Source organism: Ambystoma mexicanum, chromosome 11 (genome assembly GCF_040938575.1).
Source record: "Ambystoma mexicanum isolate Mex_15411 chromosome 11, UKY_AmexF1_1, whole genome shotgun sequence".
Lineage (NCBI taxonomy): Eukaryota > Metazoa > Chordata > Amphibia > Caudata > Ambystomatidae > Ambystoma > Ambystoma mexicanum.
In genome coordinates, this window is record NC_090934.1 from 63,561,942 (window position 1) to 63,577,137 (window position 15,196).

At 45.6% G+C, this 15,196-nt stretch overlaps 1 protein-coding gene across 1 annotated transcript in view; it reads right to left on the reverse strand.

Annotated features, from left to right (window-relative positions):
* The window catches only part of CSMD2 (CUB and Sushi multiple domains 2), a 2,010,406-nt gene that overhangs the window by 187,726 nt on the left and 1,807,484 nt on the right, over positions 1–15,196 (reverse strand). The window contains exons 41-43 of the mRNA XM_069622557.1: positions 13,770–13,979; positions 10,838–11,026; positions 7,664–7,841 (exon numbers count right to left, since the gene is read on the reverse strand). Of these exons, the coding sequence (XP_069478658.1) occupies positions 7,664–7,841; positions 10,838–11,026; positions 13,770–13,979 (577 nt within the window). The remainder of the gene's footprint in view (positions 1–7,663; positions 7,842–10,837; positions 11,027–13,769; positions 13,980–15,196) is intronic.

The following is a 15,196-nucleotide window of genomic DNA, read 5'->3' on the forward strand; positions in this document are numbered from 1 at the left end:
ACTGTTCTAAAAAGCTATTTCAGATTTTTAAATCTCTAGAAAACCCCAGTGCCCTTTCCACTGCTACAGTCCCCACGGACCAGGTCTGTTCGGACATACAGTGCACCATACAGTGCACCTTTAATGCTAAGGTAGATAAGGCACAGGATAAAATCAGATCTAAACTCCTGGCTGATAAACTTTCTTCCTTCCCTCCCCCACTCGCCCACGTGATTAATATGTCGGAAAGTATGCTTAGCTTTGCTCCTGTCTCCCTCGCTGATATGATGGCTACCCTCTCCAACAGGCGTCCATCTCAGCGCCCAGAGAACACTATCCCAGCTAACCTCATCCTAGATCAAAAGGATATCTTTGCACCTTTCTTGACAAGATTTGTCAATTTTTCTTTCTCCACTAATCAAACCCTTGATCATATTAAAAAAAGCTACTATCACCCCTCTGATTAAAAAGCCAATACTTCACCCTAATGACGCAGGTAACCTGCGTCCCATTACCAATTGCCACTTCCTCCTTAGGGTACTTGATAAAAGTGCAGCTAATCAAATGCAAGCATTTTTCCGAGAAATCTAATATCCTGCATCTGAGACAGTCTGGTTTCAGACCGTGTCGCGGTACTGATACTGCTTGGCTAGAACTACAGACGCACATGCTAAATATTTCGGATATTGGCCACTCCGGCATGCTGGTTCTTTTGGACTTATCAACAGAATTTAATCTCCTCGATCACGATCAACTCATGCTTGTATTAGTGAAGCAAGGCCATTGATATCCTGATTCTCTCCTGGGAGTGAAATAATTCCATCAGAATAACACATCCCGTGTATGTTGGGGTGATGCCACCTCTCCCTTCTCCCCCATCTCCCATGTGGTACCTCAGGAGCATGTATGTCCCCTCTGCTATTCTACCTCTATATCCAACCCTTCTGTTATATGGTGGATGAGCTCGGAGTGTATAACTATGCTGATGAAACCCAACTAGTTCTCGAGCTATCTGGGGACTATGCCAAGGACGCTAGTCTTCTTCAGACCACCTATCTTCATGTTGAGACCTGGATGAGTAAGAATTTGATTTGTCTAAATGGGGATAAGACCGAGCTGCTGGTACCAAGCATACTCGAGCAAAATTACACTCTAGCTAGCAATCATTCTCTATTCATGGCTGTCCAATCCCTATCTCAAAGAGTGTTATGATTCTGGGCTTCTGCTCAGTGCAGATGCTCACATCAATCAGACAGTAAAGAATGGGTCATACTTTCTTCGGCTGCTGAGAAACCTGCACCCTTTCCTGTCTGTGCCCAATTGCTCCTCTATTGCCCATGCAGTGGTCTTGTCGAGATTAGACTACGCCAATGCTCTGTTAGTTGGAGCCAATAGGAATAACATTTAAACCCTGCCAACCCTTCAACATGATGCAGTCCGCATTATTGCGAACAAGTCTAGAAGAGAGCATATCTCGGATAGCCAGAGAGATCTTGTGGGCCCCGGGTATCCGCTCGGCTAGAACTTAAGGCTGCGACACTAGCTCACAGTGCGTTATATGGCACTGCTCCAGTCTATATTAAGGATCTGGTCTCTTTTTACGAGCCACCTAGGAAACTGCGTTCTGCCACTTTGGCATTGTTCAGAATTCCTACTTTTTCTCTCGCCAATTGTTTGGGAAGAGCCTTGCCCACCGGGGCTGCTAAGATCTGGAAGGTACCACCCCTGGAGTTTAGGCTGACAAAGGAATGCAATATGTTTCCTCAGAAACTGAAGACTGCGCTATTCATCTGATATTCTTCAAAGCTCTACCTCGTTCTAATTCTTTCCTAGCTCGAACGGTATTTCCTGCATGCTTGTCCCGTTCCTGTATGGTTGTCCTTCGTGTTTGTTTTTGTGCGCCCTGATGACTGTGGCACCCTATAAATCAATAAATAAATAAACATGACTTCTCGAGTTTATAATTAACTGAGATCCCGTTCTAGGGTCCCCTCTTCTAAACACCCCAGAAATATAACACTGCGTAGGCGCGCTCTTCAGAAAGTGGTGAACTTTGAAAACTTGAAGCTTGAAGTTGGCTTGTATTCAACTGAACAGAAGTCTCCCGGACAAAGACATTGGATGTGTCTTCACCCTTGTTCAAGCTATCGTGCACCCGAGAAGACAGGATGAGGCTGACCGAGCAATCCTTTGTGTGCAAGCATTTGATCCGCATGTCCATAAGATGGAGAAAAAGCTGAGGACACAGGTGCAACCAGAGCAAACACACATCACGACCCAATGTTCTTTGAGAAGATAAAATAGTGCTATAATCTTTGGACGAGCTGTGCGCTCATCTCTTCGTCAGCTTTTACCAGTCTGGGAGCTTACGTGCAGGGGATCAGGATCAGAGAATTGTTCCTGCTAAACGTTCTTAAGGGTTGCATTTAGCCGCAACTCATTTTACACAGGGCTCGAGACAAGCCACCTCCCTCTAAACTGTTATTGTAAAAAAACAGATTACTTACGACCCGAGCTCAGATTTAACTTGCGGCTAAGCTTCTAGGAAGCTCTGGTGAACGCCGGACACTTCCAGTCCCTATGCCCATGCACCGAGACTCACAGCGAGTGCATGTTTTCAGCAATTCCTCACAAGGCACTTTGGAATACAGTGAACGAAAATGGAAGTCGTTTAGAGAGTGGGTGGTTATCCTGAAAACCGGGTGTGGTTGGGACTTTGGAGGACTGGACTTGCAGACCCTTTTTCCAGGGAACCCCACATGTCTTCTTTCCGAAAGCCCGTTCAGAGCACGATGCACTATGGAGTGCCTCAAGTCACCCTCGAGTGCCTCAAGACACCATGGAGTGCCACAAGACTCCATGGAGTGCCTCGGGACACCATGGAGCACCTCGAGACAACACAGAGTGCCTCAAGACACCATGGAGTGCCTTGAAACACTATTGAGTGCCTTGAAACACCATTGAGTGCCTCAAGACACCATGGAGTGCCTCAAGACTCCATGGAGTGCCTCGGGACACCATGGAGAACCTCGAGACACCATGGAGTGCCTCAAGACACCATGGAGTGCCTTGAGACACTATTGAGTGCCTTGAAACATCATTGAGTGCCTCAACACTCCATGGAGTGCCTCGGGGCACCATGGAGCTCCTCGAGACACCATGGAGTGCCTCGAGACACCATGGAGCCCCTCGAAACACCATGCAGTGCCTCACGACACCATGGAGTGCCTAGGGACACCATGGAGTGACTCGAGACACCATGGAGCGCCTCGAGACACCATGGAGTGCCTCAAGACACCATGGAGTTCCTCAAGACAAGTGTTTGACTGGAACCAATAAAAAAAGGCAACAGCGAGAGTCCATCTCTTCCATCGATTGGACAAGTACGACCAAGATCAGGCACCCAGATGCCCGAGGGTTCAGTGAGCTATATAAATGTAATAAATAAATAAATACATAAATAATAAATAAATATAGAGATGAGATTTCCTTGTCAATCAGGCTGTCCAGAGCCATTCGACCAATTTGCTTTTTGTATGCAAGTAGATGCATGGTTATCCCCATAAGTGCATTCATATCGAAGTCTATTGAGTCATTATCAGGCGGTGCACGGATTGGTCTGGTATGAGTTCCTACGTTTTAGTCAAGTGTTGATAGACTTCATATAATCCACCTGTCACCAATGTTTGCATTAGAAACTTGACGTTTCCAGTGAGTTAAATATCAGGAAATTAGGACATAATGTGCACAAGACATCACCCCATCTTAGAGTGAGATCACACAGCTCAAGCGACCTCTGCCCTCAGCTCTCTACACTCTCCATCTGTCACCAATGGATCCAATTCAGGACACATTATTTATTTACTTATTTATAAAGTGCACTGGCAGCCCAGGGGCATCGAGGCGCTGAACATTGCACTGGCCACCATGGTGTGGGTAAACGACTCTTATCTTAATTATCAAAGAGATCCTAGTCTACCTTGAAAGACAGCCTCCAACCTGATCAGGGGCCATCCTGATGAAACACTGCTTTGTTGCCATAGTTTCCCAGTTTCACTGGAAACCCCTTCCCGTAGAGCCCCGCTGAACCCCATGTCGACCAGCAGAAGGTCTAGAACCCCAACGATCCACCTTGAACTCAACTGAGCCTTTTCTGCCTCAATAGCTGCCCATACCCCTCCAAGTCAATCGTCCGGTGTCATAGGCCATCCACAAGGTGATGTGCACTCCATATCACAATGGAACACAACAACGATGCCTACACATGCAGGTGCGTAACCTGTGAATGCTGGTGAAATTGTGTCTAACTAACTCACTCACGTTCACTTACATTAAGAAATAACGATCTGTTGCCATTAACAAGGAATTTTCTATCAAACAAGCATTTGAATTTACAATAACGGTACAGTGATAGGGCTAATAACAAGAGCAACCAGTGACAAGGTTGACTATTTGGACATTTGCCCTTGTTTAGGGTGTGAATTGAGAGCTTGAATCATGACACCTGTGGAACATACACCCTATTGCCTGAGATCATCCCACTTGCAGCAATAGACTGATCGGACCACCCTCCACACGTATTAAGGATGATAGCATGCCGAGACCTCATCAATTGAGGAAAGGCCGTGGCACCGCGGTATCAAACTATTAGAACAAGGGAAATCCTGTTCAAGTCATGGCCAAGAGTTACCTATGTGAAACTATTGGAATGTATCAGTTCCCATGATATAAAGTGATACCCATGTGATAGCCACATGTCAAGATAGTGATCTCCCTAAGCCGATGTCTGCCCCAGAGCTGAACATATAACAACATGCCCTCTGGAATGTTCTTCATTTGAAAATCCAGGCTAATGGCATTCTTGTTTAGTCAAGGTATGAACAGAGTCCAAATACCCAACAACACCTACTCATCTGCCCGTACGTTCAATTTTTAAATGTTATTATTTTTATTTTGTAAAATGTTATGTATTTATTTGTTTATTTGTATACAAGGGGAACACACAGAGCTTTCTTTGGAAGAGTCTTTACTTCTAAAAAAGACCCAAGAGAATAAACATATCTGAAAATGTAATAAGAAATTGAATTTGAATGTACGTAGAATGGATAGAAGATTAACGGACACAGGGAAACCATTTTTTTACCTAATGATGAAAGTAGAAAATTGACTGGTCGAAACATGTTCTATTGGTTGAATCGGCTGCTATCTTATGAAAGCTAACACATGCCCAGCAAAACAATTGATGTCTAAGGGGAATGAAATGTTGTACTTCAGTAACTTTGCCTCTCCCTACCTTGGGTTCTCTAGATAGGATAAACAAGTTCTACCTTAAACAGAACCCAATGAGTGGAGTGAAACACTGCTCATGATCTCTGCCTCATCCCACCTTGGATCTAGTGGATATGATTAGCAAGCTCTACCACAAACATAACTCAATGAGTGAGGCCAAACACTGCTCATTAACTCTGCCTCATCCTACCTTGGATCTAGTGGATACGATTAGCAAGCTCTGCCACAAGCAGAAACCAATGAGTGAGGCTAAACACTGCTCAGGAACTCTGCCTCATCCTACCTTGGATCTAGTGGATATGATTAACAAGCTCCGCCACAAGCAGAACTAAATGAGGCCAAACATTACTCATGATCTCTGCCTCACCCTACCTTGGATCTAGTGGATGAGATTAGCAAGATCTACCACAAGCAGAACTCAATGAGGCCAAACACTGCTCCTAAACTCTGCCTCATCCTACCTTGGATCTAGTGGATAAGATTAACAAGCTCCACCACAAGCAGAAACCAATGAGTGAGGCTAAACACTGCTCATGAACTCTGCCTCATCCTACCTTGGATCTAGTGGATACGATTAACAAGCTCCGCCACAAGCAGAAACCAATGAGTGAGGCTAAACACTGCTCATGTTCTCTGCCTCATCCTACCTTGGATCTAGTGGATAAGATTAACAAGCTCTGCCACAAGCAAAAACCAATGAGTGAGGCTAAACACTGCTCATGCTCTCTGCCTCATCCTACCTTGGATCTAGTGGATAAGATTAACAAGCTCCGCCACAAGCAGAAACCAAAGAGTGAGGCAAAACACTGCTCATGAACTCTGCCTCATCCTACCTTGGATCTAGTGGATAAGATTAGCAAGATCTGCTACAAGCAGAACTTAATGAGTGAGGCTGAACACTGCTCATGAACTCTGCCTCATCCTACCTTGGATCTATTGGAGAGGATCAGCAAGCCCTATCACAAGCAGAACTCAATGAGGCTAAACACTGCTCATGAACTCTGCCTCATCCTACCTTGGATCTAGTGGATAAGATTAACAAGCTCTATCACAAGCAGAACCCAATGAGGCCAAACACTGCTCATGAACTCTGCCTCATCCTACCTTGGATGTCTAAGGGGAAGGAAATGTTTTACTTCAGTAACTTTGGTTCTCCCTACCTTGGGTTCTGTAGATAAGATAAACAAGTACTACCTCAAAGAGAACCCAATGAATGAGGCCAAACATTGCTCATGAACTCTGCCTCATCCTACCTTGGATCTAGTGGATACGATTAGCACGCTCTACCACAAGCATACCTCAATGAGTGAGGCCAAACTCTGCTCATGAACTCTGCCTCATCCTACCTTGGATGTAGTGGATACGATTAACAAGCTCTACCGCAAACAGAAACCAATGAGTGAGACCAAACACTGCTCATGAACTCTGCCTCATCCTACCTTGGATCTAGTGGATAAGATTTGCAAGATCTACCATAAGCATAACTCAATGAGTGAGGCCAATCACTGCTCATGAACTCTGCCTCATCCTACCTTGGATCTAGTGGATATGATTAACAAGCTCTACCGCAAGCAGAAACCAATGAGTGAGGCCAAACACTGCTCATGAACTATGCCTCATACTACCTTGGATATAGTGGATGCGATTAAAATCCTCCGCCACAAGAAGAACTCAATGAGGCTAAACACTGCTCATGAACTCTGCCTCATCCTACCTTGGATCTAGTGGATATGATTAACAAGCTCTACTGCAAGCAGAAACCAATGGGTGAGGCCAATCACTGTTCATGAACTCTGCCTCATTCTACCTTGGATCCAGTGGATAAGATTAAAAAGCTCTATCACAAGCAGAACTCGAGGAGTGAGGTCAAACACTGCTCATGAACTCTGCCTCATCCTACTTTGAATCTAGGGCATACGATTAACAAGCTCTAACACAAGCAGAACTCAAGGAGTGAGGTCAAACACTTCGCATGAACTCTGCCTCATCCTACCTTGGATCTAGTGGATATGATTAGCACGCTCTACCACAAGCATAACTCAAGGAGTGAGGCCAAACACTGCTCATGAACTCTGCCTCCTCCTACCTTGGATCTATTGGATACGATTAACACGCTCTACCACAAGCAGCACCCAATGAGTGAGAAAAAAACACTGCTCATGGACTCTGCCTCATCCTAGCTTAGATCTAGAACTTAATGAGGCCAAACACTGCTCTGCCACAAGCAGAACTCAATGAGGTCAATCACTGCACATGGACCTTAGAGAACCCAAACCATCAGTTGTGAGCCCAAGGGACCTTTTATCAGACCTCCTTGTGGGGTGGAGTGCCCTGTCAAGGTAGCATGCATGGGACTCCCAATCTAGCAATTGATAGTCCTGGGACAAAGCCTTACCAGATGGTGATGAAGTCTTTGTAGGCCTCGGTCTGTAGCAGAGTAAAGTTGAGGTGTATCCCGTAGCCCGGAGGCACTGTGATCAGCCACGTGCAGTCTTGGGTATTGGGGTACTGGTTCGGAAAGCCAGGGGAGTAGACGGTGTCGTTGTATGATGTGATGTTTCCTCCACAGGGGACTGCTCGGAACCAGAGTGTGGATCCAAAGGAGGCATGGGGGGAAAAGGCACATTAGGAAAAAAAGGAGCAGGACAAACAAACCAACAGCTCTCTGTCTCGGTTTGCAACAACTCTTAATAAATCAAAAGAGAAAACGACTGCTGAGTATCCCAGAGCTCCAGCTGCCACTTCTGGCCATCCACGGGAGGCACACCTTACCAAGCGGGGGGGTACATGAGTAGGCGGCGGGGAGTGTGTAGGAGGAGATGCGGAGGAGCAAATGACCAGCGTCTTCGGGGGTGTCTTGTTCTACCTTTATATGAACATTGTATACGTATTTTAGGAGTTATTCTAGCACATTGTGGTGAAGGCCTTCCAGCACTTCAACCGAACCAGCCTCTCAGCCAGGCATCTCAACCCTGATCTGAAGAACATACCACAGTGTGACCCTGGAGGGGATTTGCACATGCATGACAGCGCGTGTTGCACGATCTGCTGCTCTTAGAAGCCACAGCTTTTTGGCACTCTTCAAGTGAGAGTGCCCTGAAGAAATCCCAGGCACACACAGGGACACTTCCGCCTTCACTAGGCTGTACAATGTAGCCAATCAGCTTTCTAGGTCCAAAGGTTTTGCAACTTAACGTCTGACCCTAACTATATGGACTGCGTCCTGTGTCTCAGTTGAGCAATTCCACCCTTTCTCGCGCTCTCCCTCTCTCTGTCTTTCTCTCTCTCTCGCGTGTGCTCTCTTGCTCTCTCTCTCGCTCTCTCTCTGTCTCTATTGCTCTCTCTCGCTCTCTCTCTCGCTCTCTCTCTCTCTATGTCTCTCTCTCTGTCTCTGTCTCGGTCTCTCTCTCTCTCTTTCTCTGTCTCTCTGTCTCTCTCGCACTCTCTCTCTCTTCATCTCTGTCTCTCTCGCACCCTCGTTCTCTCTCTGTCTCTCTCTCTATCTCTCTCTCTGTCTCTCGCTGTCTCTTTCTCTAACTCTCTGTCTCTCTCTCGTTCTCTCTCTTGCTCTCACTATCCCCTTCTCTCCATCTCTCTCTCTCTGCATCTCTCTCTCGCACTCTCTCTCTCCCTTCCTCTCTGTCTCTGTATCTCTCTCTCTATCTCTCTCTCTCCATCTCTATCTCCCTCGGCATCTCTCTCTAATTCTCTCTATCTCTCTCTTGCTTTCTCTCTCCCCCCCTCTCTCTCTCTCTCTCTCTCTCTCTCTCCCCTTCTCTCTCTCTCTCTCTCACTCTCTCTCTCTTTCTCTCTATCTCTCGGCATCATTCTTTCTCCCTCTCTCTATCTCTCTCGCTCTCTCTCTCCCTTGCTCTCTTTCTCTCTCTCTCTCTGCATCTCTCTCTCACTCTCTTTCTCACTATCTGCATCTCGCTCTACCTCTCCCTCTCTCTCTCTCGGTCTCTTTCTCTCTGCATCTCTCTCTCTCTCTCTCTCTCTCTCTCTCTCTGCATCTCTCCATCTCTCTCGCGCTCTCTCTCTCAATCTCTCCCTCTCTCTCCCTCTCTCTCTCTCTCTCTCTCTCTCTCTCTCTCTCTCTCTCTGTCTCTAGCTCTCTCTCTCACTCTCTCTTTCTCCCTCCCTCTCTCTCTCTCTCTCTCTCTCTCTCTCTCTCTCTCTCTCTCTGTCTCACTCCATTTCTCTATCTCTCTTTTACCAATCCTAAAGATACCTGGTCTACCCTTGAAGTCGTATGTTCAATGTATGTTTCTATGGAGGGAATCTACAGCCAGTGGCTCTCCAGAAGATTTGGAGAAAAACTCCCAGGACCCCTTACAATTGACTATTCTGGATAGTGCTGATGGGAGTTTTAGGCCAAAAAAACATCTGGAGAGTCAAGTGTTGCAGACCGCCCCTCCGCCGCTTCATGGTCTATGGGGCTCAGATCTGTTTTGTATAAAGGGCACCCCAACTACATACATTATAAACGCAAAGATTCTTAGGCGTGGGGCAAACTTGGCAGAGCAATTTGCTGGCGGCTCAATGGCGTTGGCTAATGGGAGGGATCAAGACAGCTCATTGGTGGAGACTCTGAGTAACGATGCATCGACATGAACTTTGGCTCTGTGCTAAAAATCACCCAACACAAAGCGGATTGGGCTCAACCTTCAACTCACAACTTCCTGACACCAGAATGCAACAATGTGGCATGCTGCACACTGATGTCATACACATGCAGCACGCTTAGAGAACCGATGATGCTGTGACCTTGTGCACATTTGCAGCAAATGATGTTTGCGTCAGGGATTTTAGGCATAACGCACGATAAGTGGCCGGTGAATGTGGACAACACAGGACATTTCACAGAAGTGAAGCCCCAGTGAAAGAGTGACTGGCATTAGGGGAACTTTGCACTCATGCAAACATCATATTCCTTCAGTGCACTTTTTCACCTGGTACTAGCACTGGTGTGAAATGTGCCCTGGTGCAAAAATTCATTGAAAGAAAATGATTTTCACTTTAGCGCAAATTTTTAGCACATTGCTAACTGCACTTGCACTAGTACAAACATTTCTGTAGTATGGGCTAAGCAGGGTGCAGGGCAGGAAGAGGATCCAGAGAGGCCAGGGGCCTTGTGCAATGTTGATCTCCAGCCAGACTCCCGCCATCATGTGAACCGCATGCACAGGAAACATGACATCCACACCCCAGACGGTGCCACTATTTACTGACACAACAGACATGGCTGCAACTGTGACAAAGCGACTTTCAAGTTTGATTGGTCACTTTCCGAATTCCATCACAGGTCATTGCTTTCAAACACAAATGATCAAGATAGTGTTAACCACGTCCAAGACTTAGCTCGAGCCCTCCTCCCAGAGGTGTCATGTGATAGCTCTCAGTCCCATCCACGTCATTTCCGATTTGTCAAAGACAGACACACACACGTAACATCACCACATGCCACACTGAAGGGAAAGGCCAGTCTACAACTGCTGCAGAACACGGCTTGCTGTTGTGGTGAACCCATTGAGCCAGGGGTCATTTGCAGGTGTCCGTGGATCCGTACCTTCACAACGGGGGAAAGGTAGGTCCCAGTTCCGGTTGGTGCCATGCTGGCAGGTGAGGATAGGCTCGCCAATCAGGTGATAGCCGGGAAGGCACTCGAAAGAGATCGACTGTCCCACATTGTAGCCGGCCCCCCTGACCACGCCGTTAGCAAAAGGTTCCGGATCGGGGCATTCCTGTAGCTCGTAGGCTGGTGGGGCAAAAAGAGAGAAGAGAAAATGTATGCACAACTCTGACAGCGAGCGACACAAGCAGTCTGCATGTAAGTGATAATGATTAGCATAATACTGACCATGCATACTGTACAGAGAACACACAGCGACTTGGATAAAAATGGGCTTCATTCTAATAGAGGTTAACAAGCTTCATCTCATCACCTCATGTGATGAAAGGATGAGTCCATCTACTCGGGTCATGTCTGCTACCCCGAGGGTCCAGGTAGACATTTTGGGAAAGATTAATTAAACAATGAAAACGTAATTAACAAAGCAAAAAATGCTGCTTTCATCCTAGGCCCATTCATTTTCCCGTAGAGAAAAAGTCCACATTTCATCAAGCTATAGCGTGAAAAAGCCCTGGAGGAAATTGGACCGAGAAAGAAACAACTTTGGCACAAAGTGTTGACATAATTTCCTGGACCGGTTTTTGGGTTATTCCATTCAGTCGTTTTTTAAATATTTGATGGTGAATGGCTTTATCTCCCATGGTGCTCTACAGAAGAGTGGCTCTTCAGAAATACAAAGCCACCATTTGTTTTTACTTGATACAAGCTATTACTGCAGTAATATTGGGGGAATGCGAAAACAAAAAGTGCAAAAATAGCTATTTGAAAGAGGAAAATGGTTGAAATCGCATCTGACTGGAGGCAGGGAGGGGGTAGGGGAAAGAGGACATCATGTGTAGTTGTGAAGTTGTGGGTTGCCTGGGGTTCTATTACAGTTTAGACATTTTTGTATTGTTGGGGGAATACCTGGGGAATCTCGTAAGATTATCGTGGAAATACCATTAAACGCGCTCGGAAAAGAAAATGCCTCACATGAAGCAAAGAGAGAAATTGCGTAATGGGAGGGGCCCAGAGGGGTAAATAATCAACTGAGGTGGGCGGGGTGACCTAGACAAAAGGAAGAAGGGACATGGGAGCGCCTGTGAGGCAGTTTTCATTTTCTACCAATAGTGTGGTAATTAGAACAAGATAACCGCAGTAATTATCAGAGGATTATCGGGGGAATGGAAATTGAGGGGGAAACAAATAAATGGGGGACATCTGTTCTGATCACATCTACTAAGCAGGGGGTAATGGGATTCCATGCCAGTGGCCCTGGTCAGTGGGACCCAAAGAAACCTATTGGTGCAACATGTATAGTGGACATGGCAAAAGGCCATGATGGGTGGGTTTGAAAGGAACCTAGTGCATTAGAATATACAGTGGGCACGGCCATAGGGGCCCTTGAATAAGCTATGGTAAAATTAACCCTTGAAATGCATTGAAAACTCTTTAGTTAAGAGACAGTTAAGGTGATCAGATTTAATGCAACAAAACCCTTGAATTTCAGCGGATGTTGGTAATAATGAGGCATCCCCATGAGCACATACATCACTGAAAGGATTGATAATGACAAACAAAATTAGAGGCCGGCAACATAGCTCAGTGGGTTGAGCACTCGCTGGTGAGATCTGTGTGTGATCTGCAGGTCGCAGGCTTGAATCCTGGTATAGCTAACTCAATCTTTCATCCTTCTGAGGTCGATAAATGAGTACTAACTTTGGTTGGGAGATGTTGTATGTATATGTGTTCTATGTATTAAGTGCTTAGACAGAAGCACTATATGAATAAACATCGTTAGATCCTAGAGCTTATCATCGGGCGGATGCCGAGTTAAGATGATCATTACTTCCCACATACGCAGAATTTTAAGGGTTTTGTTGCATTAAATCTGATCACCTTAACTATCATATAACTAGAGTTTTTTCAATGTATATATTATAGTGTGGCGGTTGCCGTACTATAGTTATGGTGTGTAGCAAGTTGCATAGGAAACCTGAAAATTGAGTTGCTAATATTTGACTTCTACAACAGAGTTTTCATATATTTTGCAAACAAAAGGTTTGCCCCTGAACTATCCTCCCAGACCCAAATAGAGAGTGGAATATCAAACAGTTTCTCGACAGCAGTCACTTAAGGCCAAATCAGAGTTACTCCCAGCAGCCACTGCGTGAATCAGACCCTGGGTATTTCTAGCTCTATGATGCCTATGCAATACTCTGGGTAACTGCAGTGCTTAGCAACATATCAGAATAAGGTGTGTGTGTGTGTCCAGATAGTCTCCAATCTCCTCTCACTTCACAGTTACTCTGGCCCTGACAGGTTGACACATCATAGTCAATAGTTCAGTGTGTCATATATGAGGGATGCCGTAGTCAGCAGTGATGCTGAGTCAGCATCTGAATTCATGCTATGCATAATGCTATGCATAATACTGTGTTAGTGATATTAAGCAGAGCTGGGGCTGGAGCCTGATGCTAGGGAATGGGGTACATTCAGCGCATTTAACCAAAGCTATGTATGCAGTGTACTCACGTAAGCCATGCCATGGCTTGAGCAAACCATAAGACGGAGCACCCAATGGCTTGTGTTCATTGCGTATCCTGTCGAATGACAGCCGTCACACAATGACCCACGCTAGGGTGTGTTGCTTTTAATGTTGTGTTGTACATGGTTCATAGTATTGTGCATGCCACCTGCATTTGAAGCCGGCGGTGTGGATGGGCACGTGGCCCAATGCCATAGATATTGGCCACATTTCCTTTGTAAATTATCCCAGCCCATCTAGATGAAGCCCACCTGGTTGATGTATGTGCCAATCACCCCATTAGGTGGCTCTCCGGGGGTATTACTGCCACGTAGAAGCGTGACCAGGACACAGCAGCCTTACCTTGGTACTCCAGCTTGAAGCCAGGTTGGTTCTGGGAGTGGTCACTGTGGAAGTATAAACTGGTCTCATAAGAAGTGGACAGCAAAGACCCAGGTAACTCGTCGCTGCTGAAGCGCCCAATCACATTGCTGGTTTCATATGGGCCGTTCCGAATTTCCAGGAAGTCGTGGTTCGCTTCCGTCGAGAAGTTCAGAAACTGAATGTGAGCACCTGAAAACATACCAACAAAGTGGGTGATATGGGGCAGAGCAAGTTAGTCTGTAAGTGAGCGAGAGATTATATGAATGAATGTGCTTCAGAGTTAGTGAATGGCTTGTGGGTGACTGAGCAAATAAGAGTGTGTCTGTGAGTGTGTGAGACTACTGAGTTTCTAAGTTCTTAGCTCTCTACTCACACGCTTTTGCTGGGTTTCAACCACCTTGTAAACAGCTGAACAATAAATTGTGTGTTTTCACCCACCTTGGTGACTAAAGGTTGAGAGCTATGTTCTCAACATGTATGTGGCTTTGCCTATCCTCAGTATCTATAAAATAACTCAATATCAATGTGTCCATGTTATGTTAATTGGTTTTTCTATGCACACATCACCACTATAGTGGTCTTAAAGCACCAACACCTCGTTGCCATTGGTGTACTGTGACCCCACCCAGGGTGTTAACCATGCCGTGGCCTGTGGGGTAAAAGGGAAATGGAAAAAGGCAGGAAATGGACAAAAGGGAGAAAGCCAGAGAACAAAAACATACAGACAGTACGACGCCCTTTCATCGGCTGCATTTCCATCCCCTGTCATTGTAAACATGCATATTACAACGAATATGCTCATCAAATTTTTTAGGGGGGGTGGGAAAGGGCAGATAAGGGTTTGGGTGGGTAGGCAATAGCCAAAAATAAGTGGGCGAAGGATGAGCCTTTTCGTTGGAATAAGTTACAGCCAAAAAGGAAGGTTGCATGGTAGTGATTGAGGTCTGTCTGCAACCGCTGCATATCCATAGATTGATTGGACATCAAAGCATAAATATCTATGTGTCATTACCCTCAAAATCTATGTGCATGTGTCTGTATTTAATGCTTATGCGTCTTTCTCTGCCCTCAATATCTATGTGACCTTACCCTGACATCTATGTGTCTGTATGTGTATTTAATGTGTCTGTGTCTTTCACTCTCCTCAATATCTCTGTGCTTATAACTGCCCTCAATGTCTGTGTTTTTACCCTCAATATCGAAGTGTCTTTATCTGTATTTAATATTTATGTGTCTTTCACTATCCTCAATATCTAAATGTTTATATCTGCCAACAATATCTGTGACGTTACCCTCAATATATAGGTGTCTTTATCTCTACTTTTGTGTCTTTCCCAGTCCTCACACTGTCTTTATCTCTACTTTTGTGTCTTTCCCAGTCCTCACACTGTCCACAAAATCTGTGT